At 47.0% G+C, this 27,668-nt stretch overlaps 1 protein-coding gene across 2 annotated transcripts in view; it reads left to right on the forward strand.

Annotated features, from left to right (window-relative positions):
- Positions 1–27,668, forward strand: part of TTC33 (tetratricopeptide repeat domain 33) — a 170,190-nt gene that overhangs the window by 124,173 nt on the left and 18,349 nt on the right. For both annotated transcript variants that reach the window (XM_077281442.1, XM_077281436.1), the window contains one exon: positions 7,721–7,852. In XM_077281442.1, the coding sequence (XP_077137557.1) occupies positions 7,721–7,852 (132 nt within the window). The remainder of the gene's footprint in view (positions 1–7,720; positions 7,853–27,668) is intronic.

Genomic DNA, 27,668 nt, shown 5'->3' on the forward strand with positions numbered 1-27,668 from the left:
TTCCATACGAGTCGAGGATCGTTTGGAGTTTAGCAATTGTTTGCACATTTGGGAATGTGACCCAAGTTCCCACACCGGCAATACTTTTATTAATGTGTATTTGGACTCTCAAAAGCATCTGTGGGAAATAACTAGGACTGTCATTCAGCTAATAAGGACATGTGGGCGGAGCATCTTGAGAGGTACCTTGCCAGTCAGCCAACCAACAGCAATGTCGGGAGTATTTACCAAAATTCTGATTGGCCGCAGACTGACTAGCCTCACCTCACACGTGTCCTTTCCAGCTGAATGCCAGACATAGTATACAATCCTCTAAACTCACGTTCTGGGAGCTATTATGGAATTCACAACAAATATAACAAAAGGTTTCTCAATATCCTGCACAAAATGCCACTTTTACTGATTACTGCTGTCTCCATATTATCCACCCCCTCTTGACCAGTTTCTTTTTTACTTACTGAAACCACTCTGGCTGTTATGACCTGCTGCCGGCAGGATACGTAGTCAGACACCAGCTTCTGGCAGCAACGTTTCTGAGGAATTTAGCCCATTCCTCATGGGCAATGTTCTGCCTTCTTCAAATCCCAACAGATATTTTCTATGAGATTCAAGCCAGGTGAATTCAGGCGACCACTCCAGAATTTTCCAGGACTTCTTTTGAAACCAAGCCTTGGTAGACTGTCCAGTGTGCATTGGAAGGTCCAACGATGCCCATGTTTAGGATTCCCCACAGAAGACATGACGTTTTATCGTAGGATCCATCTTGACCTTCAGATGTTGCAGATTTCCAGTGCAAGAGGAAGCAAAGTGGCACTAGAGCATCACAAAGCCCTTGACATGCTTCACAGTTGACATTACCGAGCCCCCGCCATGAATCACTCTGAATATCACTAAGTACTCACCGTGCTTCATTGTAGATATCACCTAGCCACTGCCATGCTTCACTGTAGACATCACCGAGCCCCCGCCATGCTTCACTGTAGACATCACCGAGCCCCCGCCATGCTTCACTGTAGACATCACTGAGCATCCGCCATGCTTCACTGTAGACATCACCAAGACACCACCATGCTTCACTGTAGACATCACCATGCCACCGCCATGCTTCACTGTACACATCACAGAGCCCCCATCATGCTTAACTGTAGTCATAACAGAATCTCTGCCATGCTTCACTGTAGACATAACTGAGCCTTTGCCCTACTTCACTGTAGACATCACCGAGCCCCTGCCATGCTTCACTGTAGACGTTACCGAGCATCCACCATGCTTCACTGTAAACATCACCGAGCATCCGCCATGTTTCACTGTAGAATACTCACCAAGCCTCCAAAGTGCTTCACTGTAAACATCGCTGAGACCCCACCATGCTTCACTGTAGACATCACCAAGCATTTGCCTTGTTTCACTGCAGAACTCACCGTGCCTCCGCCATACTTCACTGTAGGCAGAGTGTTTTTTTCAGCATTTCCTTCATTCTTCCTCCTCCAGTCATATATCTGATCCACAGACCTAAAAAGTTCCAGTTTTGTTTCATCCCTCCACATTAGAAAAACCCAGAAATTCTGTGGCTTATTTCTGTGGTTTTGAGTTTATTGGAGGCAACGTTTCTTGTGCTTTTAAGTCTGTAGAGGTGACATTTTGGGGCATGGAGGACCTTAGTGTTTAGTATGCACTTACAGTGCCTCCATTGACTTAGCCATATTTCTTAAATGCAACAAACCCCCTGGCCAGTCCGGGTATTTGATGAGTTTTATCTCCTGATTGGTTAGTCTCTTTGTAACGGGGTCTACCATGCTGGAGTACCTCTTTCAGTACCACCCCGTGTTTCAGGAGGTCCACTCTGCTTTGGCTGGAGTCTGAATGAAGGACGCTGGCTGGAATTGCTTGGATACATGGGCGCATATAAAAGATCACTGCATCTCCACGTATTTCCAGTGTGACAACGCTTTACTCACAGGACACAGAATATACAGTATATCACACAGATACAGAGGGCAGGCCAATTGAAAAGCGGCAGGCCAGACATTCATTACAATAGCCGCAGGTGGCCGGAGCCTGCCGATATTTACTGTGGGAATTACAAAGGTGGGGGAGGTCAGAAGGGGGATATCTTGTCCTCTCTGCCCAGGGGCGCAGCCTGTGGACTGATGCATTAGGGACATGCATCTCACATGGAACCTATTATACATACATATAACTGCACAACATATTCTGGGTGCTGGGGGGGTTCCGTAACACTCTTGATTACTTGCCTTAGGAAAAATGTCTGCTACCATGAGGTTTTCTATGTAGGGGGTAAATAATCCTGAGACTGCAGTAATCAGTAAAAGTGACATTTTGTTGTAAATTTTGAGAAATCTCACGGTATATTAGTTGTGTTCAACAATTTACATTTTTCTTGTTTGATTTATTGAAGTTTGTAAATTTTACTAATAAACTTAATTAGTAACGGGGGGAAGGGGGGGGGCATTTGGATTTCTTTTGTATATCTTATAAGTTCCCACCATTATACCCCCTTATCTCCTGAGTTTTTAGTAACCGGACTCATGGTGCTTCCCCCACCTACTATATTGCCATTTATCTGATCCGGAGCTACAGGTCACTTTTATTTCGGGTTTTATAGTCTGAGATGGAAATTCCTAAAATTTCCATCAGTAATGATTTACTGGTAATTTACTAATCTGTAGCCAAAGTCAGAGTTTCCACTCTGTAAAGAGTCCACCGCAAGGGAATCTGAAGATATGAAACGCATCTGATGGACTGTAGCACTGAGCTACAACAACCAGAGCGGAATTATGGAGTACTTACCTTTTACCGTTGCACCGTGTGAGGGGTACAACATGCTCCCCATTCATTACTAGGGTGCACAACCCTCTGCTGGCTGTGCCGTGGCAGAAAAATAATGCAAAGTTAATGCAGAAAGGAACCTGATGCATAAAGATATAATAATGGTAAAGTAAAGGCTACTTCAAATAGACCCATTGCTTTAATGTAAGCTGACTGTCCTCCGGAACTTACAGCTTTTACAAGTCTATGTGTCTAATACTCTACACCCCATGGGTTCTATCAGCTCCGCATGCTCAAATAGCACATATTATAGTATTTTTATAGGTTGGGTTTTAGCAACAGATTAGGATTTTCTATATATGTAACCTTTGCTGCTCCTCGGGGGCGGGGCAGTAGATTTTAGGTCCACCCCCAGCTGTAAAGCAGCTTCCTACTGTGTGAATTTGCAATAATTTCTACAGATTTCAATAATTTTTATAATTTTGTAAATTACAGGGTCACCCTGTGATGAGCTGCTAGAAATCAAGGGACCAATATACTTTTTGTGCTCGCTGCCGTCTTCCTGCGCTTCTGCTCAGGACTATGGATTAAGAACTGCAATGTGGCCAACCTACTTACTATGCACATATAATCATATAGAACACAACAAACGCCTTCCTCTGGTGCGACAATGTACAAACTTCCTAAAAATGTCATGTCAGATTCCAGCTCTGGAGCTTAATGCTGCAAGAAACCAATGCTTAATATATATATATAGTGACATGCAACTTGTTTATTTTTATTTTGTTTTTTTACATTTCTATAACCGAGTACCAGGACGGAAGGCTCTCGTCTAGGCAAAATTAGCCTTTGTTACTAAAAATGAGTGTTTTATACATTTATTTATTTTGACATTTTTTTTCCTACAGAACTCTTTAAAGGGGAATAATTTTTTATCTTATTTTAGTCTGGCTGCTGCCTTTAGTAACATATTCTTTCTTTTTAAAAATGCTCCTGTTTATTTAGCTTGCACAATATGCTAGTTTTTATGGTCTTTACCAGGTGGGCATTACAGCCAGGATCCTCTGGGGCGTGTCCTTATACTGCTCTGCATAATTACTCTGTGAGCACCACCCACTTATAAAGACCATAAAAATGAGCTCTGAATAAAAAGGCCCATATCTTTGGAACCATTAGGAGGTTTTAAAAAAGATAAAAAACGTAATACGACTAATGAGAACAAAATAAGAGCAAAACTGAAGACTGATCCCTTTTAATTAAACTAATCAGTGACCATGTAGTTCATGACTCCTCCAGCAACTCTCAACTCAATTGTATCTTGTGTAGACAATGCTCTGTGAGCGGAACACTTCAACAGCAGGTGCACTGATCTCTCTGCTGGATTGTTACAATGTATCAGTCTGGAGCCTGGGATGTTTTGGCTCACAGAGCATTGTCTGCACTATAATAATAATCTTTATATAGCACTAACATATTCCGCAGCGCTTTACAGTTTGCACACATTATCATCACTGTCCCCAATGGGGCTCATAATCTAAATTCCCTATCAGTATGTCTTTGGAATGTGGGAGGAAACTGGAGTACCTGGAGGAAACCCACGCAAACACGGAGAGAACATACAAACTCTTTGCAGATGTTGTCCTGGGTGGGATTAGAACCCAGGACTTCAGCGCTGCAAGGCTGCTGTGCTAACCACTGCGCCACCGTGCTGCCCACTGGATACAGTGTATCAGTGTGGAGTCACAGAGCATTGTCTGCACCACTGGATACATTGTATCAGTCTGGAGTCACAGAGCATTGTCTGCACCACTGGATACATTGTATCAGTCTGGAGTCACAGAGCATTGTCTGCACTGGCTACATTGTATCAGTCTGGAGTCACAGAGCATTGTCCGCTCTGGATTCATTGTATCAGTCTGGAGTCACAGAGCATTGTCTGCACTGGCTACATTGTATCAGTCTGTAGTCACAGAGCATTGTCCGCTCTGGATTCATTGTATCAGTCTGGAGTCACAGAGCATTGTCTGCACTGGATACATTGTATCAGTCTGTAGTCACAGAGCATTGTCCGCACTGGATACATTGTATCAGTCTGTAGTCACAGAGCATTGTCCGCTCTGGATTCATTGTATCAGTCTGCAGTCACAGAGCATTGTCTGCACTGGATACATTGTATCAGTCTGTAGTCACAGAGCATTGTCCGCTCTGGATTCATTGTATCAGTCTGGCGTCACAGAGCATTGTCTGCACTGGATACATTGTATCAGTCTGGAGTCACAGAGCATTGTCCGCACTGGATTCATTGTATCAGTCTGGAGTCACAGAGCATTGTCTGCACTGGATACATTGTATCAGTCTGGAGTCACAGAGCATTGTCTGCTCTGGATTCATTGTATCAGTCTGGAGTCACAGAGCATTGTATGCACTGGATACACTGTATCAGTGTGGAGTCAGAGCATTGTCTGCACTGGATACATTGTATCAGTCTGGAGTCACAGAGCATTGTCTGCACTGGATACATTGTATCAGTCTGGAGTCACAGAGCATTGTCTGCACTGGATACATTGTATCAGTCTGTAGTCACAGAGCATTGTCCGCTCTGGATACATTGTATCAGTCTGGAGTCACAGAGCATTGTCTGCACTGGATACACTGTATCAGTGTGGAGTCAGAGCATTGTCTGCACTGGATACATTGTATCAGTCTGGAGTCACAGAGCATTGTCTGCACTGGATACATTGTATCAGTCTGGAGTCACAGAGCATTGTCTGCACTGGATACATTGTATCAGTCTGTAGTCACAGAGCATTGTCCGCTCTGGATTCATTGTATCAGTCTGGCGTCACAGAGCATTGTCTGCACTGGATACATTGTATCAGTCTGGAGTCACAGAGCATTGTCCGCACTGGATTCATTGTATCAGTCTGGAGTCACAGAGCATTGTCTGCACTGGATACATTGTATCAGTCTGGAGTCACAGAGCATTGTCTGCACTGGATACACTGTATCAGTGTGGAGTCAGAGCATTGTCTGCACTGGATACATTGTATCAGTCTGGCGTCACAGAGCATTGTCTGCACTGGATACATTGTATCAGTCTGGAGTCACAGAGCATTGTCTGCACTGGATACATTGTATCAGTCTGGAGTCACAGAGCATTGTCTGCACTGGATACATTGTATGAGTCTGTAGTCACAGAGCATTGTCCGCTCTGGATACATTGTATCAGTCTGGCGTCACAGAGCATTGTCTGCACTGGATACATTGTATCAGTCTGGAGTCACAGAGCATTGTCCGCTCTGGATTCATTGTATCAGTCTGGCGTCACAGAGCATTGTCTGCACTGGATACATTGTATCAGTCTGGAGTCACAGAGCATTGTCCGCACTGGATTCATTGTATCAGTCTGGAGTCACAGAGCATTGTCTGCACTGGATACATTGTATCAGTCTGGAGTCACAGAGCATTGTCTGCACTGGATACACTGTATCAGTGTGGAGTCAGAGCATTGTCTGCACTGGATACATTGTATCAGTCTGGCGTCACAGAGCATTGTCTGCACTGGATACATTGTATCAGTCTGGAGTCACAGAGCATTGTCTGCACTGGATACATTGTATCAGTCTGGAGTCACAGAGCATTGTCTGCACTGGATACATTGTATGAGTCTGTAGTCACAGAGCATTGTCCGCTCTGGATACATTGTATCAGTCTGGAGTCACAGAGCATTGTCTGCACTGGATACATTGTATCAGTCTGGAGTCACAGAGCATTGTCTGCACTGGATACATTGTATCAGTCTGTAGTCACAGAGCATTGTCCGCTCTGGATACATTGTATCAGTCTGGAGTCACAGAGCATTGTCTGCACTGGATACATTGTATCAGCTGAGAGCAGGACTAGATATATACAGGATTACTGCGTCTGTAGAATGAGCTCATTTACTAACAGCAAGCAGAGATCTTCAAAATGCTAAAGAATGGAAACAAAGTATATTAGAAAGTTGTAGAGCTTTTCATATTTTTCCGTTATTACTTTTTTTTTTTACTTGATTCTACAACACATGGCTCATTGGTTATTACATAAGTGTTCGCCTGTTTGTCGGCTGCGTTTGGGGGTTTCCAGATGTTTTCCCTGATTCATCATTTGCTGCTCTTTTGAAAGACTCAAGATTTGTTTCAATGTATTTAGAATTTGGTGCAACTCTTTGTGCTTAAATGGTTAAAAAATAAATAAATAAAGTCCGATTTTGACTTTGTGTTCTATTTTGATTAGAAAACTGCAATATATCTATTGAGACAAAAAGGAAAGGTCAGAAAAAAAGCAAATGATGATTTGGGGTCATCACTTTTGCTGCAGAGGGGCGCGAGAGCGGAACCTTCCTATAAATAGCTCTGCGTTCCGTCAGGTGACCACTGTTATTATCAGACCTTCCCTCCACACAATCCTCCAAACTTCTTCTTTTTTTACAGTTTCGAGTTCCCTGTTCGCCCCCACGATGCAATAAATCACATGTTTGTAGAGTTCCTAAAATGTTATTCTGCAATCTGTCACAAATGGAGGGCTATTAACCGTCCCATACCCCAATTTGTTTCTTTGTTTAGGCATTGATGGTCTTAAAATAATATATGGAGCCATACTCGCCTTATCCCCACCGATCCAGAGGTGTGCGCCATCTCTGTCACCTGACCGCTGCAGCTAATCACTGTCTGCAGCGCTCCTGTAACTTCTGAGCAGACTTTCAGAGCAACGGGCTGGAAAGCTGAGTTTGCTTCCATTTATTATTTTAAAACCATCAGTGCCTAAAAAGACAACTTATTTTCGCCCCCCCCTCTCTATAATAACTCTCGTCCTCAAAACAAATAAAGTTTTGTAACTTTTTCAAACAATGTTGAAACTTTTATTGTTCTTTTCTTTTTTTTTCTTCCAGTCTCTTCTGTTTCTTCAGGAAATCTTCCCAGCAGTACAAGCCGCAGAAACCGCAGTCAGCAGGGACCCAAAGTTTGTAGAGGCCTGGCAGACATTGGGACGGGCACAGCTTGGACTTGGGGAAATAGCGATGGTGAGTCCCGAACTTTTCTACAGTCTGCAAGCCGGGTCGCTCACGTTACCCTTCCCCACGACTTCTGTGCACAGAATAGATAGGGCGGCCGCCTGCTGAAATGTTATAATGGAATTTAATTAGAGAGAAGTCTTAGGGGTACATGCCCTGGTCCTCCAGCACTTTAGGTGCTGGACCTATCCTCTATGTTGGTGAGTCTATCCAGTAATGAAGAGGCCGTGCTCTTTTATATATGGCTGCAGGTGGGACGGGGGCTCACACAGAATTTTTTGCCCCCTCTCTATGGAGAGGATGGACGTCCTGTAATCGCTTGTAATGAAACCACTGTTGCATGTTTCCTCCTCGATACGAGATGATGAAGCCTCCAACTGGAAATCGATAACCTCGCGGGACCGTGGTAGAAGTCTGCTCCATTAGAGGGAGACCCTGGTGCTCGGCCGCTCCATCCCCCCCGTCTCCAGCCGAGAGTCTCATGACACAATTACCACAATGTAAAGCTTCCGCTCCGCCATTGTGTGTGATAATGCGGTCGCGGAATTGATCCTGACGTGTTTCCAGGCCTTTAATGGCTCGTCAGAACGTAATGTATGGTTATCGCCGGCCGCCTCTCCTGCCCAGACGGATAGCTCAGGGTATATATAGCAATTCATAGAAGGTCGGGAGGACGATCTCGAAGAAAGAAAGTCCTTAACCCTTCACAGTTAGAGACCGTAGGCCTTTATGTGCACTCAGGCTCCAACATATGGGGGGCAAGTGAGGCCCCCGCACCAGACCCTGGGCAGTACGTCATGGGGACGACATCATGTGGGTGACGGGAGATGCAGTAAATAAGCTCAACCTGGTGCAGGAGGTCACTGCATGCTGGGGTCTGGGCGGCTCCTACCACTGGCTCCGGGGGGCTCCTATCACCGGCACCATGGGCGGCTCCTATCACTGGCACCATGGGCGGCTCCTACCACTGGCACCATGGGCGGCTCCTATCACCGGCACCATGGGCGGCTCCTACCACTGGCACCATGGGCGGCTCCTATCACTGGCACCATGGGCGGCTCCTATCACCGGCACCATGGGCGGCTCCTATCACTGGCACCATGGGCGGCTTCTCTGACTGGCACCATGGGCGGCTCCTATCACTGGCACCATGGGCGGCTCCTATCACTGGCACCATGGGCGGCTTCTTTGACTGACACTATGGGCGGCTTCTCTGACTGGCACCATGGGCGGCTTCTCTGGCACCATGGACAGCTCCTATGACTGGCACCATGAGCGGCTTCTCTGACTGGCACCATGGGCGGCTTCTCTGACTGGCACCATGGGCGGCTTCTCTGACTGGCACCATGGGCGGCTTCTCTGACTGGCACCATGGGCAGCTTCTCTGATTAGCACCATAGGCGGCTTCTCTGACTGGCACCATGGGCGGCTTCTCTGGCACCATGGACAGCTCCTATGACTGGCACCATGAGCGGCTTCTCTGACTGGCACCATGGGCGGCTTCTCTGACTGGCACCATGGGCGGCTTCTCTGACTGGCACCATGGGCGGCTTCTCTGACTGGCACCATGGGCAGCTTCTCTGATTAGCACCATAGGCGGCTTCTCTGACTGGCACCAAGGGCGGTTTCTCTGACTGGCACCATGGGTGGCTCCTATGACTGGCACAATGAGCGGCTTCTCTGACTGGCACCATGAGCGGCTCCTATCACTGGCACCATGGGCGGCTTCTTTGACTGGCACCATGGGTGGCTTCTCTGACTGGCACCATGGGCTGCTTCTCTGGCTGGCACCATGGTCGGCTTCTCTGACTGGCACCATGGGCGGCTTCTCTGACTGGCACCATGGGCGGCTTCTCTGACTGGCACCATGGGCGGATTCTCTGACTGGCACCATGGGCGGATTCTCTGACTGACACCATGGGTGGCTTCTCTGGCTGGCACCATGGGCAGCTTCACTGACTAGCACCATGGGCGGCTTCTCTGGCACCATGGACAGCTCCTATGACTGGCACCATGAGCGGCTTCTCTGACTGGCACCATGGGCGGCTTCTCTGACTGGCACCAAGGGCGGCTTCTCTGACTGGCACCATGGGCAGCTTCTCTGATTAGCACCATAGGCGGCTTCTCTGACTGGCACCAAGGGCGGTTTCTCTGACTGGCACCATGGGTGGCTCCTATGACTGGCACAATGAGCGGCTTCTCTGACTGGCACCATGAGCGGCTTCTTTGACTGGCACCATGGGTGGCTTCTCTGACTGGCACCATGGGCTGCTTCTCTGGCTGGCACCATGGTCGGCTTCTCTGACTGGCACCAAGGGCGGCTTCTCTGACTCGCACCATGGGCAGCTTCTCTGATTAGCACCATAGGCGGCTTCTCTGACTGGCACCAAGGGCGGTTTCTCTGACTGGCACCATGGGTGGCTCCTATGACTGGCACAATGAGCGGCTTCTCTGACTGGCACCATGGGCGGCTTCTCTGACTGGCACCATGGGCGGCTTCTCTGACTGGCACCATGGGCGGATTCTCTGACTGGCACCATGGGCGGATTCTCTGACTGGCACTATGGGTGGCTTCTCTGGCTGGCACCATGGGCAGCTTCACTGACTGGCACCATGGGCGGCTTCTCTGGCACCATGGACAGCTCCTGTGACTGGCACCATGAGCGGCTTCTCTGACTGGCACCATGAGCGGCTTCTCTGACTGGCACCATGGGCGGCTTCTCTGACTGGCACCATGGGCGGCTTCTCTGACTGGCACCATGGGCTGCTTCTCTGGCTGGCCCCACTGATCCCGAGGACTGGGCTCTGCAATGCCTTGTCTGAATGGAGCGGTGGTGTCCATTCAGATGGATCAGTGTGGTCTCTGTACTAGTGTAAGTCTTGTTATTTCTGGAGGGAGACTCCTGAATTATCTCCCGTGGTAAGACCCTGCCATCCCGATCTGGCACCCCCCCACCACCATCCCGGTCTGACACCCCTCACTCCCTGCCACCCCGATCTGACAACCCTCACCCCCTGTCATCCCGGTCTGACACCCCTCACCCCCTGCCACTGCAGTCTGACACCCCTCACCCCCTGCCACCCCGGTCTGACACCCGTTCTCCCCTGCCACTCCGATCTGACACCCCTCACCCCCTGCCATCCCAGTCTGACACCCCTCACCCCCTGCCACTCCAGTCTGACACCCCTGCCACCCCGGTCTGACACCCGTTCTCCCCTGCCACTCCGGTCTGACACCCCTCACCCCCTGCCATGCCGGTCTGACACCCCTCACCCCCTGCCACCGTGGTCTGACACCCCTCACCCCCTGCCACCGTGGTCTGACACCCCTCACCCCCTGCCACCGTGGTCTGACACCCCTCACCCCCTGCCACCGCGGCCTGACACCCCTCACCCCCTGCCACCCCGGTCTGACACCCCTCACCCCCTGCCACCCCGGTCTGACACCCCTCACCCCCTGTCACTATCCCAATCTGACACCCCTCACCCCCTGCCATCCCGGTCTGACACCCCTCACCCCCTGCCACCCTTGTCTGACACCCCTCACCCCCTGCCACCCCGATCTGACACCCCTCACCCCCTGCCATCCCGGTCTGACACCCCTCACCCCCTGCCACTCCAGTCTGACACTCCTCACCCCCTGCTACCCCGGTCTGACACCCCTTCTCCCCTGCCACCCCGTTCTGACACTCCTCATCCCCTGCCACTCTGGTCTGACACCCCTTCTCCCCTGCCATCCCGGTCTGACACCCCTCACCCCCTGCCACTCCAGTCTGACACTCCTCACCCCCTGCTACCCCGGTCTGACACCCCTTCTCCCCTGCCACCCCGTTCTGACACTCCTCATCCCCTGCCACTCTGGTCTGACACCCCTTCTCCCCTGCCATCCCGGTCTGACACTCCTGCCACCCCGGTCTGACACCCCTTCTCCCCTGCCATCCCGGTCTGACACTCCTGCCACCCCGGTCTGACACCCCTTCCCCACCTGACTCATATCATTACTTTCCATTCCGCTATCTCTACATACAGAGCTCGTTCTACGTGCGGTTTGCTCTTGATCTGCATTTTCCCTCTTCTGCTTCCTCTCGACTATCAACTTGGTTACTCAAGAAAAGGCAGAAGACAAGTCCTCCCGGGAATTTCCCCCATAGCAGGAGACGTACACGCAAAGTTTGATTTTTCGTGGCTTTTAGTCAGCAGCTCTTCACCCATGGATGATGGTGATATATGGACATGTCATGGTTGGTGCAATGTATCGCCTCTTGTATCCGGGAGCTTCATGCTCCACCATTATGTTATATGATCAGAAATGACGAGTGCAGCATTGAGGGAAATGTCTTATCAGCTTTCAGAAGCCGATGTCTGAAGATTATACACTGAAGGGCCACTTTATTAGAGACCCCTAACTGGTAGAACATCGGACCATCTTTGACCTTCAGGACCTTCAGTCACTGTTATGTTCCTGGAAGCAGTCTGTGATATCGTAGTCATTGAGGAATATGACATTGTCTGTCTACCATAAAATAAATAGCTGCCAAAAGGGAGGAACGACCACCACACTTAGGTGAGTCCTAGTGTCCATATGTCCATTGGCAAGTATTGGAGAAGTCACGGTGCTCCAAGAAAACTAACCCACCGGATTACTGCACCTCCACCACCCTGACAAGAGGGATCCTGCATCCTGCAGGTACCAGGGAGGACCAGGGTGTGACAAGAAAACCTTCTCATCCAACATTACTGCATCTCCACCATCCTGACAGGAAGGAGTCATCCATCCACATGTTCCAGAGGAGCCAGAGTGCGCCTAGAAAACTTTACCGACCATTACTCCACCTGCTCCTGCCTGATTGAAATGGATCGTCCATCATACACGTACCAGAGGAGTCAGGCTGTACCAAGAAACCCTTCCCTTCCAATATTACTGCATTTCCACCAGCCTGACTATAGGAATCATATAATCCATCATAAAATTATAAGAGGAGTGAGGGTTCACCAAGAAACACTTCCCCACCATTACTCCACCTTCATCTGCCGGATAGAAAAGGATCATCCAGTCACAGGTACCAGAGGAGCCAGGGTGTGCCAAGAAAACTATCACACCGGATCACAGCACCTCCACCACCCTGACCGGAGGAATCGTCTATCATACAATTACCAGAGGAGTCTGGGTGCGCCAGGAAACCCTTCCCCACCTTTACTCCACTTTCATCTTCCAGATAAAATGGGATCATCAATTCACAGGTACCACAGGAGCCAGGGTGTGCCAAGAAAACTATCACACCGGATCACAGCACCTCCACCACCCTGACCGGAGGAATCGTCTATCATACAATTACCAGAGGAGTCTGGGTGCGCCAAGAAACCCTTCCCCACCTTTACTCCACTTTCATCTTCCAGATAAAATGGGATCATCAATTCACAGGTACCACAGGAGCCAGGGTGTGCCAAGAAAACTATCACACCGGATTACAGCACCTCCACCACCCTGACAGTTGTGATCGTCTGTCGTGCAATTACCAGAAGAGTCAGGGTGCGCCAAGAAACCCTTCCCCACCTTTACTCCACTTTCATCTTCCAGATAGAAAGGGATCATCCATTCACAGGTACCAGAGGAGCCAGGGTGTGCCAAGAAAACTATCACACCGAATTACAGCACCTCCACCAGCCTTGTAGAAAGGATCATCCATCAAACAGGTACCAGAGGAGTCAGGGTGTGCTAAGAAACTTTTCCCTTACAACATTACTGCACCTCCACCAGCCCGACAGGAATATTTATCCATCTACAGGTATCAGAAGGCCAGGGTGCACTTTACCCCACCACTACTGCACTGTACCTCCACCAGGATGTGCCAAGAAAACCTTCACCTCCAACATTACTCCACCTCCACCAGCCTGACAGAAAGGGCTTATCCACCACCGATATAAGAGGATCAGGGTGAACCAAGGAAACTTTCTTCAGATCCTCCTCTGATCCTTTTATCAGAATGATTTTTCATATCTCCATCTGATCTTTTAATCAGAACAACTCGTTACAGCCTCCACTGATTTTTTTATTCAGAACTATTCTTCACATCCTCCTCTGACCTCTTCATCAGCAGGAGTCCTTTCATCAGATCTCCACATCCTCCTCTGCTCTCCTGTTTGATTATTTTTTAGAACAATTAGTCACATTTTTCTCTGATCCCTTTCATCAGAGTGATTCTTCCTATCCTCCTCCTCTGATCCTTTCATCAGATTCTTAACACCCTCCTCTGATTCTTTCTTGAGAGTGATTCTTCACATTCTCCTCTGATCTTTTCATTAGAACGATTCTTCATATCTTCATGGCATTCCTTTCATTAGAACTATACCTCACACCAGTTTCTGATTTTTTAAAATCTGAGCGATTCTTCACATCCTCCTCCTGATGCTTTTCTCAGATTCTTCACACCATATTCTGATTTTTTTTTCATCAGAATGATTTTTTCACATTCTCTTCTGATTCTGATATCAGAAGGATTCTTCACACCCTCTTCTGATTTTTTTCATCACAACTATTCTTCACAACCTTCTTTGATCCCTTTTATCAGAACAATTCTTTTCATCCTTCTCTGACCTCTTTCACCAGATTGATTCTTCGCATTCTCCTCTGATCTTTTTATCAGAACGATTCTTCATATCTTTATGGAATTTCTTTCATTACAACTATTCCTCCACATCCTTTTCTGATTTTTTTTTATTCTTCACAACCTTCTTTGTTTCCTTTTATCAGAACAATTCTTCTCATCCTTCTCTGATCCCTTTCACCAGATTGATTCTTCACATCTTTAACAGTTGCTCCGTCACCATGAGCCCCTTTCTCCTGATGTTTTTTCTCTTTCACACCATTTTGTGTGATCATAGCCTAACCGCGGTATGCTCATACATGTGCACCTCTTTAGGTAAAGCCAAGTATCATACCGCGGACACATTCCCATAGGCTGCTACAATGCAGAGACCCTGCTGTATCAATGAACGCGCAGACCACCTCAGACATACAGTCACCAGGAGGAAGCAGATTTTATTTTTATCTTTCCTTGAAGGACTTTTGCTTCTTGTTGACTTTTTTTTATCTTAAAGTGCTGAGTTTTCTCAGTTTTATTCTCCATTCACCATGGGGCGATATTTGCTTTCCTCGCGCCCCACCTTGTATTTATAGCTCCTGATGACTGTGCTAAAGATCACTGCTCCTGTCCTGACAGCTGCTCCGCGGTGTCGATAGGAATGGGTTATTGATTAACTTAACGTCTGGTTCATGGACTCAGAATATGGAGCGTTCTCCGAGGCCGTCCTGTGTGCAAATATGTGCAGAACATGTGCAGAGCGGATCCAACGCGCCTCATTATTTGTTGACTCGGAGCAATGGAGATCCCCAAGCAATTTAGAAATACCCTGATAACATATCGCTCACATAAGATACCGTAATAACCAAGAATGGCCTCATTTACCCGTATTGTCTATTGCTAGAGGCTCCAAAGCAAAATGTGCCATGTACCCAAAGTATTAAAACCTACAAGAGAAAAAAGTAAGCAAAAGCCCTGATGTAAAAACATCAGGGTTTTTGCTTACTTTTTTCTCTTGTAGGTTTTAATGTTTTGTGGCCAATGTGAACATGCGTTTAACCTTTGCATGTGTACCAACTCAAGTTAAGCTCAATTTTTGTGTTTTTTTTATCATGTACCCAAAGTGTCCGACACCGACCGCCTCTGAGCTGGATTCACCTACTCTCGCTTGTATCAGGCAGAAGTTCATGGAAGTTTTGTGGAATATCAGCAAGAACAGAAAAGGCTCATATCTACTATCTGTGAGCGCGACCAGACGGCATCCTCAGCATCCAGTGTCTATAAGGAGTAATCGTCTCGGCCGGGCTGTTCCGCTGAGATAAGCTTCTATTTATTCCATACGTCTAGAATAGCCATTCCACGAGCTCCTTATCTCCCAGAATAAATACTGAAATATTCACAACGGCAAAGTATAACTCGCCGTCTGATTAAACTTTCATACCATCCACCGTGAATAATCTCTGTTCTTAAAAGCAGAAACCATTACAGAGTCTTGAGGCGAGGAGGCACCAGATAGTTGTTGGGCAAGATCCATCATTGATGAATCCATCCGCCATTTAGCGTAGATTTGAGGTTTTGCTAAATCGTCGGGATCCACTGACCTAAAACTCATGGGTTTGGCCGCCTGTACAGCTCTGGTGACTGGAAACAGTGCGGGTAGTAATCACTGGGACATAAATTGTCCTGCTTACGTGGCGGAGAGAGGAGAGATTAGGGGCAACCTCCCTGGGATCGGGCACTAACAACTCACTGGTGACCACAATGACTTTGGCCAAGAGCTAGAACCTCATGATGACAATCAAGTTTTTTTTTCGGGCTTTCGACATGGTTGGCTGTTGACTATATAGTGACTTTGAATAAAGCCTCGCCGAGCCTGCAGGGGACAAAGTGGCAGGGTGAATTCCTAGTACTAGTGCCAATTATTACAGTTGACATTGGCCATGGTGGTCAGACCACCGATTGGAGGGACATCCTAGGTACATAGGATGGTTTCTTAGGAATGTCCATCAGGGGCCATTCCTTGGAGTATTCGCATTAGTTCAATCGAAAAAGAGATCATCAACCTGTTACCCCGTTTTAGTGCTGCATCTAAGCGAGTGGCCATGGTTCCCGCAAGTGTCCTGGTAAATAGGCGATTCCTCTACACCGGTTCTTGCTCCTGTCTTGTTGCTTTTGGTTTGCAGCTCTTCAGCTGAGACTCCAGAGTTTCATGAGAAGGCTAAAGCAGCCACCACCCAAAGATGAAGGTTAGGCTTGGAGGCATTAAGGCGTTGGCTATTAATTGAGGTTCATATCGATTCCTGGGTCTTGTTATTGAGCTCTTTCATCTTGCTATCGACCCCTGATTGACTCCGACTGTGTTACTGTCTCATCTTCTGGATTGTTCGCCCATTACCAGTTGACCTAGTTGGGGCTCTGATCCTTAGCTGCGATCCCGACTTTTCTCCCACGTCATCCTCTTTCCTGTCGATTCCTGGCTGATTTGTTCCTGACTACATTTTTATTACACTGCCACCAATCTGTGACAATTCTGGAGATTGCAACCTGAGGATCTTTTTACAGCAACATCCATGACTCCTAAGGACGCCACACCATAGGCTGACCAGTGCCATATGGACTGCGCGGCTCACAACGTCCACTTCTCCCAGTCTTGGAGATTTTGCATCTGTGGACAACTTCCATCATAGACTGGTGCACAGTGGTTTGCAATTTTCACTCTTTGGGCCCATAGAGTTAAAGAGGATGGCCGAGACTTTTGCATTGATGGCCTATCTGTTATGACCCCAATGGCAGAGGGTCTCAGAGGTTTCAGCGAAGTCTGCAAACACAAAAAACCAGCTCATAGGGAAGTGGTAACTAGGCTGACCGTATACCTGATCCTAGCACACAACTAGCAGCAGCCGGGGAACGTACCTACGTTGATTCTAGACGTCTCGCGCCAGCCGGAGAACTAACTAACCCTATAAGGGAAAATAAGACCTTTCTTGCCTCCAGAGAAAAGACCCCAAAGTTAAATACAAGCCCCCAACAAATAATAACGGTGAGGTAAGAAGAAAAGACAAACGCAAGAATGAACTAGGTTTCAGCAAAGAGAGGCCCACTGACTAATAGCAGAATATAGGAAGATGACTTATACGGTCAGCAAAAAACCCTATCAAAATATCCACGCTGAATATTCAAGAACCCCCAAACCGACTAACGGTGTGGGGGGAGAATATCAGCCCCCTAGAGCTTCCAGCAATATCAGGAATCACATTTTGTACAAGCTGGACAAAAATAAGAACAATGCAGATAAACAAAAAATAAGGAAGCAGGACTTAGCTTATCTTGCAAAGAACCAGGACCAGCAGACAGGAGCAAACAGAAATGAACTGATTACAACGATGCCAGGCACCAGACTAAGAATCCAGGAAGTTTAAATAGCAACACCCCTGGCCTAACGAACCAGGTGGGTATAAAGCTGGGGAAAGACAATCCCAGTGCCATACCACTAGAGACCACAAGAGGGAGCCAAGAAGTATAGTTCACAACAGTACCCCCCCTTTAAGGAGGGGTCACCGAACCCTCACCAAGACCACCAGGGCGATCAGGATGAGCAGCGTGAAAGGCACGAACCAAATCGGCCGCATGAACATCAGAGGCGACCACCCAGGAATTATCCTCCTGACCATAGCCCTTCCATTTGACCAGATACTGAAGCCTCCGTCTAGAGAGACGAGAATCCAAGATCTTCTCCACCATGTACTCCAACTCGCCCTCAACCAACACCGGAGCAGGAGGCTCAACAGAAGGAACCACAGGCACAACGTACCGCCGCAACAAAGACCTATGGAACACGTTGTGAATGGCAAACGACACCGGAAGATCCAAACGAAAGGACACTGGATTAAGGATTTCCAAAATCTTATAAGGACCGATGAAGCGAGGCTTGAATTTAGGAGAGGAGACCTTCATAGGAACAAACCGAGAAGACAGCCATACCAAATCCCCAACACGAAGTCGGGGACCCACACCGCGGCGGCGGTTGGCAAAACGCTGAGCCTTCTCCTGTGACAACTTTAAGTTGTCCACCACATGATTCCAAATCCGCTGCAACCTATCCACCACAGAATCCACCCCAGGACATTCAGAAGGCTCAACATGTCCCGAGGAAAAACGAGGATGAAAACCAGAGTTGCAGAAAAATGGCGAAACCAAAGTAGCGGAACTAGCCCGATTATTAAGGGCAAACTCAGCCAATGGCAAGAAGGTCACCCAATCATCCTGATCCGCAGAAACAAAACATCTCAAATAAGCCTCCAGTGTCTGATTAGTTCGCTCCGTTTGGCCATTAGTCTGAGGATGAAAGGCAGACGAAAACGACAAATCAATGCCCATCTTAGCACAAAAGGATCGCCAGAACCTGGACACAAACTGGGATCCTCTGTCAGACACGATATTCTCAGGAATGCCGTGCAAACGAACCACATTCTGAAAGAACAAAGGAACCAGATCGGAAGAGGAAGGCAACTTAGGCAAGGGTACCAAATGGACCATCTTGGAAAAACGATCACACACCACCCAGATGACAGACATTCCTTGAGACACCGGAAGATCTGAAATGAAATCCATGGAAATGTGTGTCCAAGGCCTCTTCGGGACAGGCAAGGGCAAAAGCAACCCGCTGGCACGAGAACAACAAGGCTTAGCCCGAGCACAAGTCCCACAGGACTGCACAAATGACCGCACATCCCGTGACAAGGAAGGCCACCAAAAGGACCTAGCTACCAAATCTCTGGTGCCAAAAATCCCCGGATGCCCTGCCAACACCGAGGAATGAACCTCGGAAATAACTCTGCTGGTCCATTTATCAGGAACAAACAGTCTGTCAGGTGGACAAGAGTCAGGTCTACCAGCCTGAAATCTCTGCAACACACGTCGCAAATCAGGAGAAATGGCCGACAAGATTACGCCCTCTTTAAGAATACCAGCTGGCTCTGAGACTCCAGGAGAGTCAGGCACAAAGCTCCTAGAAAGAGCATCAGCCTTCACATTCTTTGAACCAGGCAGGTACGAGACCACAAAGTCAAAACGGGAGAAAAACAATGACCAACGAGCCTGTCTAGGGTTCAGGCGCTTAGCAGACTCGAGATACATCAGATTTTTGTGATCAGTCAAGACCACCACACGATGCTTAGCACCCTCGAGCCAATGACGCCACTCCTCAAATGCCCACTTCATGGCCAACAACTCCCGATTCCCAACATCATAGTTCCGCTCAGCAGGCGAAAACGTCCTAGAAAAAAAAGCACATGGTCTCATTACAGAGCAACCCGAGCCTCTCTGCGACAAAACAGCCCCTGCACCGATCTCAGAAGCATCCACTTCAACCTGAAAGGGAAGTGAGACATCAGGCTGACACAAAACAGGCGCCGAAGTAAACCGGCGCTTCAGCTCCTGGAAGGCCTCCACGGCTGCAGGAGCCCAATTAGCAACATCAGAACCTTTCTTGGTCATATCCGTCAAAGGTTTAACAACGCTAGAGAAGTTAGCGATAAAACGACGGTAGAAATTAGCAAAACCCAAGAACTTCTGAAGACTCTTAACAGACGTGGGTTGAGTCCAATCATGAATAGCTCGGACCTTGACTGGGTCCATCTCCACAGCAGAAGGGGAGAAAATAAAACCCAAAAAGGGAACCTTCTGCACTCCAAAGAGACACTTTGAGCCCTTCACAAACAAAGCATTATCACGCAAAACCTGAAACACCATCCTGACCTGCTTTACATGAGAGTCCCAATCATCAGAAAAAAACAGAATATCATCCAGATAAACAATCATAAATTTATCTAGATACTTCCGGAAAATATCATGCATAAAGGACTGAAACCCTGAAGGAGCATTAGAGAGCCCAAAAGGCATCACCAAGTACTCAAAATGACCTTCGGGCGTATTAAATGCAGTTTTCCATTCATCTCCCTGCTTAATGCGCACAAGGTTGTACGCACCACGAAGATCTATCTTGGTGAACCACCTGGCACCCTTAATCCGGGCAAACAAATCCGACAATAGAGGCAAAGGATACTGAAATTTAACAGTGATTTTATTCAGAAGCCGATAGTCTATACAAGGTCTCAAAGATCCGTCCTTCTTGGCCACAAAAAAGAATCCCGCACCAAGAGGGGAAGAGGATGGACGAATATGCCCCTTCTCCAAAGACTCCTTGATATAAGAACGCATTGCGGCATGCTCAGGTACAGACAGATTAAATAATCTTCCCTTAGGAAATTTACTACCCGGAATCAAATCTATAGCGCAGTCACAGTCCCTATGAGGAGGAAGGGCACTGGACCTAGACTCACTGAATACATCCTGATAGTCCAACAAATACTCAGGAACTTCCGAAGGAGTAGAGGAAGCAATAGACACTGGCGGGGAATCGCAATGAATTCCCTGACAGCCCCAACTTGACACAGACATAGCCCTCCAATCCAAAACTGGATTATGGGTCTGTAACCATGGCAGACCTAAAACGACCAAATCATGCATTTTATGCAGAACAAGAAAACAAATCACCTCCCGATGTTCAGGAGTCGTGCACATGGTCACCTGTGTCCAAAACTGCGGTTTATTTTCCGCCAATGGCGTAGCATCAATTCCTCTAAGAGGGATAGGATTTTCTAAAGGCTCCAGAACAAAACCACAGCGCCTGGCAAACGACAAGTCCATAAGACTCAGGGCAGCACCTGAATCCACAAACGCCATAACAGGGTAGGAAGACAATGAGCAAATTAAAGTCACAGACAAAATAAATTTAGGTTGCAAATTACCAATGGCGACAGGACTAACAACCCTTGTTAGGCGTTTAGAGCATGCTGATATAACATGTGTAGAATCACCACAATAAAAACACAACCCATTCTGACGTCTATGATTTTGCCGTTCGGTTCTAGTCAGGATTCTATCACATTGCATTGAGACAGGTGTCCGTTCAGACAACACCGCCAGAGGACCAGCGGATTTGCGCTCCCGCAAACGCCGGTCAATCTGAATGGCAAGCGCCATAGAATCATTCAGACTTGTAGGAATGGAGAAACCCACCACCACATTCTTAATGGCTTCAGAAAGGCCATTTCTGAAATTTGCGGCCAGAGCACACTCATTCCATTGAGTAAGCACGGACCATTTCCGAAATTTTTGGCAATACACTTCAGCTTCATCCTGGCCCTGAGAGATAGCCAGCAAAGCTTTTTCTGCCTGAATTTCAAGATTGGGCTCCTCATAAAGCGCCAGAAAAAACGCATCAACATTTGCCAATGCCGGATCTCCTGGTGCCAACGAGAAAGCCCAATCCTGAGGGTCGCCACGCAAGAAGGAGATAACAATTTTAACTTGCTGAGCTGAGTCTCCAGACGAACGAGGTCTCAAAGATCGAAACAATTTACAATTATTCCTAAAATTCCTAAATTTAAATCGATCTCCAGAGAACAGCTCAGGAATAGGAATCTTAGGTTCTGACGTAGGACTGCCAACAACAAAATCCTGAATGCCCTGCACACGTGCAGCAAGCTGATCCACACTAGTAATCAGAGTCTGGACATTCATGTCTGCAGCAAAGCCTGAAGCCACTCAGAGAAAAAGGGGAGGAAGAAAAAAAACAAAAAAACTCAGAACTTCTTTTCTTTTAATCCCACTTCTGCAATGCATTAACTATTCACTTGGCCTGGCATACTGTTATGACCCCAATGGCAGAGGGTCTCAGAGGTTTCAGCGAAGTCTGCAAACACAAAAAACCAGCTCATAGGGAAGTGGTAACTAGGCTGACCGTATACCTGATCCTAGCACACAACTAGCAGCAGCCGGGGAACGTACCTACGTTGATTCTAGACGTCTCGCGCCAGCCGGAGAACTAACTAACCCTATAAGGGAAAATAAGACCTTTCTTGCCTCCAGAGAAAAGACCCCAAAGTTAAATACAAGCCCCCAACAAATAATAACGGTGAGGTAAGAAGAAAAGACAAACGCAAGAATGAACTAGGTTTCAGCAAAGAGAGGCCCACTGACTAATAGCAGAATATAGGAAGATGACTTATACGGTCAGCAAAAAACCCTATCAAAATATCCACGCTGAATATTCAAGAACCCCCAAACCGACTAACGGTGTGGGGGGAGAATATCAGCCCCCTAGAGCTTCCAGCAATATCAGGAATCACATTTTGTACAAGCTGGACAAAAATAAGAACAATGCAGATAAACAAAAAATAAGGAAGCAGGACTTAGCTTATCTTGCAAAGAACCAGGACCAGCAGACAGGAGCAAACAGAAATGAACTGATTACAACGATGCCAGGCACCAGACTAAGAATCCAGGAAGTTTAAATAGCAACACCCCTGGCCTAACGAACCAGGTGGGTATAAAGCTGGGGAAAGACAATCCCAGTGCCATACCACTAGAGACCACAAGAGGGAGCCAAGAAGTATAGTTCACAACACCTATCCTTCTGATAGGTCATCGGCATCTGATCGGTGGAGGTGTCATAACACCCTGCGGAGCTTCGTCCTTCACCTCTGCCCCCTATTGATCCGAATAGTGGTTGATGTTTAGTCCCGGCTGTGTAGTTGACGGACATGCGCAACTGTCGGTGCCAGGAACAACTAGTAGGCGAGGGTGCCGAGTTTCGCACCCATAATGACCAGATATTGATGGCCTATCCTGTACGCTATATAGTGGATGTTCATGGGATTGCAGTTCAGCTCCTATTGATGTGAATGTGATCTGAGCTGCCGTACTGATAACGGCCACGACATGGCGTATGGCGCTGTGATGTTCTGGCTTCATACACAGCACTTCTGTTGGACCCAGGAGCTGATTGTGCTGGTGTGGGACCCCCACCGATCTGATATTGATGACCTATTCAAGGATGTGACCCCAGTCCAATATCATCCTCGGCTCCTATCATTATAAGTGGGACGGATTCTCATCAATGACAGCGTTGTGATGTCCAAACTCTGGAATCCTGATTAATGCAGTATTTTTTTCTCCTACCCTGTAACAAGACCTTGGTTACCAGAATGGCAGCCGCCCGCGCTCTGCGTAAATCTCATGGACGACGATTAATTCTCCCACGGAATCATATATTAACACGTAGCAGCGTCATGGATAATCAGATCGCACTTTTAAAGACTTTGTTGCTCTGTTTTCGCCCTGTTGCCTGGTAATACTTTCTGGCCAGGCAGAAGTGACGGCTGAAGCCCCGTTACTTCGACTAAGTCCAGGTCCACTGACGCGATTTATGGTCGTCCTTATGCCCGAGGATCCTGCAATGTATCACCTTGATAAAAGGCTGGGCGGCAATGTTTGGTTCTGCCGCCTCCCCGATGATCTATGGCACAACTGCCGCCCTGCATCGTTTCTAGCACACAGAGAACAGGTGCATTGGGGAAATGTTTGTCTTATTCTTTTGGAATCATTTCTATTGCTGAGAATGAGAGTCACATTCCGCTAATCTTGTGAGTTTCTATAGTAGCCGAAAATGCTGGAAAAAAAAGAATTCTCAACCTCAATCAACAGCCTCGTTACACCCAGAGAAAATAACATACGGTCTAGTGTGTGCAAATGTAGATTCTGACGTGGGCGGAGTTTTGGGGGCTCCTCGGGGGCAGGACTAATGCAAGCCAATTGTCAATTGTTACACCAGGGATAGCTCTTGTTACACCCAGGATTGAGGAACCGGCTAGGGATTCCCACCTCCTTACTTCTGCCCAACTTCACTTTACAGAATATGTGTGTAAATTGTGAGACCAGTGATTGGCTGCAGTGTTTTGTTGTTGTTTTTTTTTAAACTTTAAATATGAAAGTTTTTTTTATAGTGGCTACTTTCTTGGTATTTCCTCCTGTACCCAAAAGTTTTTTTTAAATATATATATATGAATCTCCACATTGTACATATTTTGCACCGTACATTACTGGCCATATCGGCTCACTGGTAAAAAAAAAATAATCCCAAGATAAGTGCTGGAGAGGAACGTGCTTCTATTCATCTCACATTAATTAGCGCTTCCACCACCGGCTATTAGCAAAATGCATCTCTGTGCACCTCGTCCTGGGAAATGAAACTCTTCATGCTTTCTGTATTGATTCAGGACTACTTCCATCATTACAGCATCCGCAGAGAGGAAGCATCACCCCGGCAAGTGCTGCCACCCCTGCCGGTGGTGGAAAAAGCCTTTGCCCTTTTTTTTTTTTGCCCATTTTTGTCAATGCAATGGTGCTGAGCTCATTCCGTTAGCAATATATACGGCCATCATCCCTCTGCAAAGGCCAGTCTTTTGCTTAGCCACGTTAACTCCTAGAATTCGCTCCCTATGTCAACACATTGACACCCCCGATTGGTATCAAGTCATTACTATGGCACTAAGCTCCCTGAGAAAGGAAGCCCCCACGTCTGCCACGTCTATGTTATTGATAATACTATTATCAGATGGGTTATAGATACACGGCCATCATCCTGGTGCAATGGCCAGCCTTTTGCTTAGCCACGTTAACCCCCTAGAATTCGCTCTCTATTTCACCACATTGACACCCCCGATGGGTATCAAGTCATTACCATGGCTTTAAGCTCCCTGAGAAAGGAAGCCCCCACGTCTGCCATGTCTATGTTATTGATAATACTATTATCAGATGGGTCATAGGTTGAAGTCCTCTAGCAGGACCAAAAGTTTCAAAAAGTTTTTGGAGACAAAAAAAAGTTTATAAAAAGTGAAAAGAATTACCAGGTTCCGCTACTGAACAATAGAAATATTATGACCGGAATGTAACAAGTAGGAATGTAGGCGGGCGCTGACCCAAAAGAAGGCGTTGGGGGTTCACAAGGTTGGGGCAGCAATGGAACTTTTAGGCTACGTGCACACAATGTCTTTAAGACACTGGTGAACTCAGCAAGGTTTCCCTTGGTGAAACCGCCGTCCTGTTCTTGAAGTGGCGATCTTTTCCCTATACTTTATACTACGCTGGCGAGAAGCTTCCTAGGAGAAGCCTCTTGAAGAATAAACATGCCATGATGATGGGTCTTCTTGCTGAGTTTTCGGAGCAGAAACTGATCAGAAAGCCAAAGTTTTTGAAAAGTTTTGAGATTTGGAGCGTTTTCGCTCAGCGGCTTTGTGCACAAGGAGTCTTTTTCCAGAGTTTTTCTTTTTTTAGAGGAAGCTCCTCTAAAACCTCTGTGTGCTGCACTCTGCCTTAGAGGGTAGTAATGATGGAGGAGCAGGAATGAGGGCAAACATAGGGAGAGTTGTGAGTTGGTCATTTTGGCCCAGGTTGTCCCTTTTTCCATTATATAGTTGTATTTCCATTCAATCTGATGTGAAGGTGGGTAGGTGTGTAAATGCACGTCTGCCGTAAGTCTTATGTCCAGGACTTCTGGTAATTTGGTGGGATTGGCTCTCGGCTGGTGATTGTAGCAGGGAACCAGGAGTGTGATAGCAGATCTGGTCAAAAATCTGGTCACTCGTGAAAGTTGCAAAGTAGAATTTCTTTAGTAGTTGGCGATCCGCAATGATGCACGTTCACCTCCCCTCTACCAGTGCCGTGCTATCGGGCTCCTGTCTGATTTTCAACAGGCTTCTGTTATTTTTAATGCACATTGAAGCTTTAGCCTGCATGCGCAATATTTGCTTTGAAAAATTACAGTTGATGTTAACCTAAAACTGCAAGTGTGAACAGTACTCAAAGCTGCTAATCCCATGATGGTTATTCCTCCTTGTCCAGACAGCAAATATTTGTGTACCGTTCACCCATCAAATCACCATAGCTCCAGATCAAGCTGCTGGCCATTGAGAAAAAAAGAGCAAGAAAGTAAGTTAAGGAAGAGCAGAATATCTACTACAACCGATGCCAGTTACTAAGCAACTACCACCAGATTACCAGTTATTAAAGGGAATCTGTCACCAGTGTTTTGCCATTTAATCTGAAAGCAGCATAGTGTAGAGAAAAGAAACACTGATTCCAGTGATGTGTCATTTACCGGGCTGCTTGCTGTAGTTTTGGTAAAATCACAGTTTTATCAGCAGGAGATGTTCACTAGAGGACTAGAAAATCTGCTGCCATCTAGTCCCACCATAACCCCACCAGTGATTGACAGCTTTCTGCCTATGCACAGTGTACACAGAAAGCTGCCAATTAGTGATGGGGGCGGGGCATCCCAGGAAAAGAATCATAATAATAATCGCTGGAATTGGGGTCTCTGTCCCTGTATCATGCTGCTCTCAGATGGAGTAGGAACAACCTGGTGACAGATTCCCTTTAATTTGGCTGAGTGCAGTAAAAATGGGCCACCCTTTCAGAGTGACCTACATTGGTTATAATGATTAGATCTAATCTACATTGTACTTAATGCAAATCCATTCACATGTAAACCTTTACGTAGCAGGAAATGCAGGAAAAACTGCACGAGAACTGAGACGTCAGGGTTTCGCTGATAGAACACGTACCTATCATAGTCTACGGGGCTGTTCACACGTCCATGAATTTTTGCAGAATGAATGGTCCATGCGAAATCACGGCGATCTACGAGTTTGATCCCAGTCTCGGAACAATGTCACCAATGCAAGTGTTTGGATCCGTGAAAAAAATCAGACAACACTGATGCCGTCATTACTCTGATGATACAAATTGACACTGACCAAACTGTGAGGACTCTGATCAAACACCCCGATGAAACTCGGAATGTTTTTTGCTTACAAGAAAGATCTTTGATGTCTGAATGAGACCTTCCCTCTACCGGTGCTATACCACTGGGCTCCTGTCAGGTTTTCAACAGGTTTCTGTTATTTTTAATGCACAATGAAGCTCTAGCCTGCTTGCGCAATATTTGATTTGAAAAATAACTTCTGCTTTGAATAACGCTTTTAAAAACTGATACTGACCAAACTCTGAGGACTCAGATCAAAAACCCCAATGAAACTTGGACTGTTTTTGGCTTACAAGCTTTTAATAACGCTTTTAAAAACTGACGATGATCAGACTCTGATCAAAAATCTTGATGAAACTTGGACCGTTTTTTGGCATACGAGAAAAATCACTGTTGGTTTGACTAAATAAGTCCTAAGGTTAATATTTATACAGACATAATCAAATCTACTGATACCTTCTAGCTCCGCAGTTCTCGGTCGCCAACTGATGAAATCGCTCACTTTCTTTATACCTGGAACTAACCCTTTGCCCTGTTAGGCTGTGTTCACAGGTTGCTGCCACATTCCTTGTTTTTT

This window comes from Ranitomeya variabilis, chromosome 1 (genome assembly GCF_051348905.1).
Source record: "Ranitomeya variabilis isolate aRanVar5 chromosome 1, aRanVar5.hap1, whole genome shotgun sequence".
Classification (NCBI taxonomy): Eukaryota; Metazoa; Chordata; class Amphibia; order Anura; family Dendrobatidae; genus Ranitomeya; species Ranitomeya variabilis.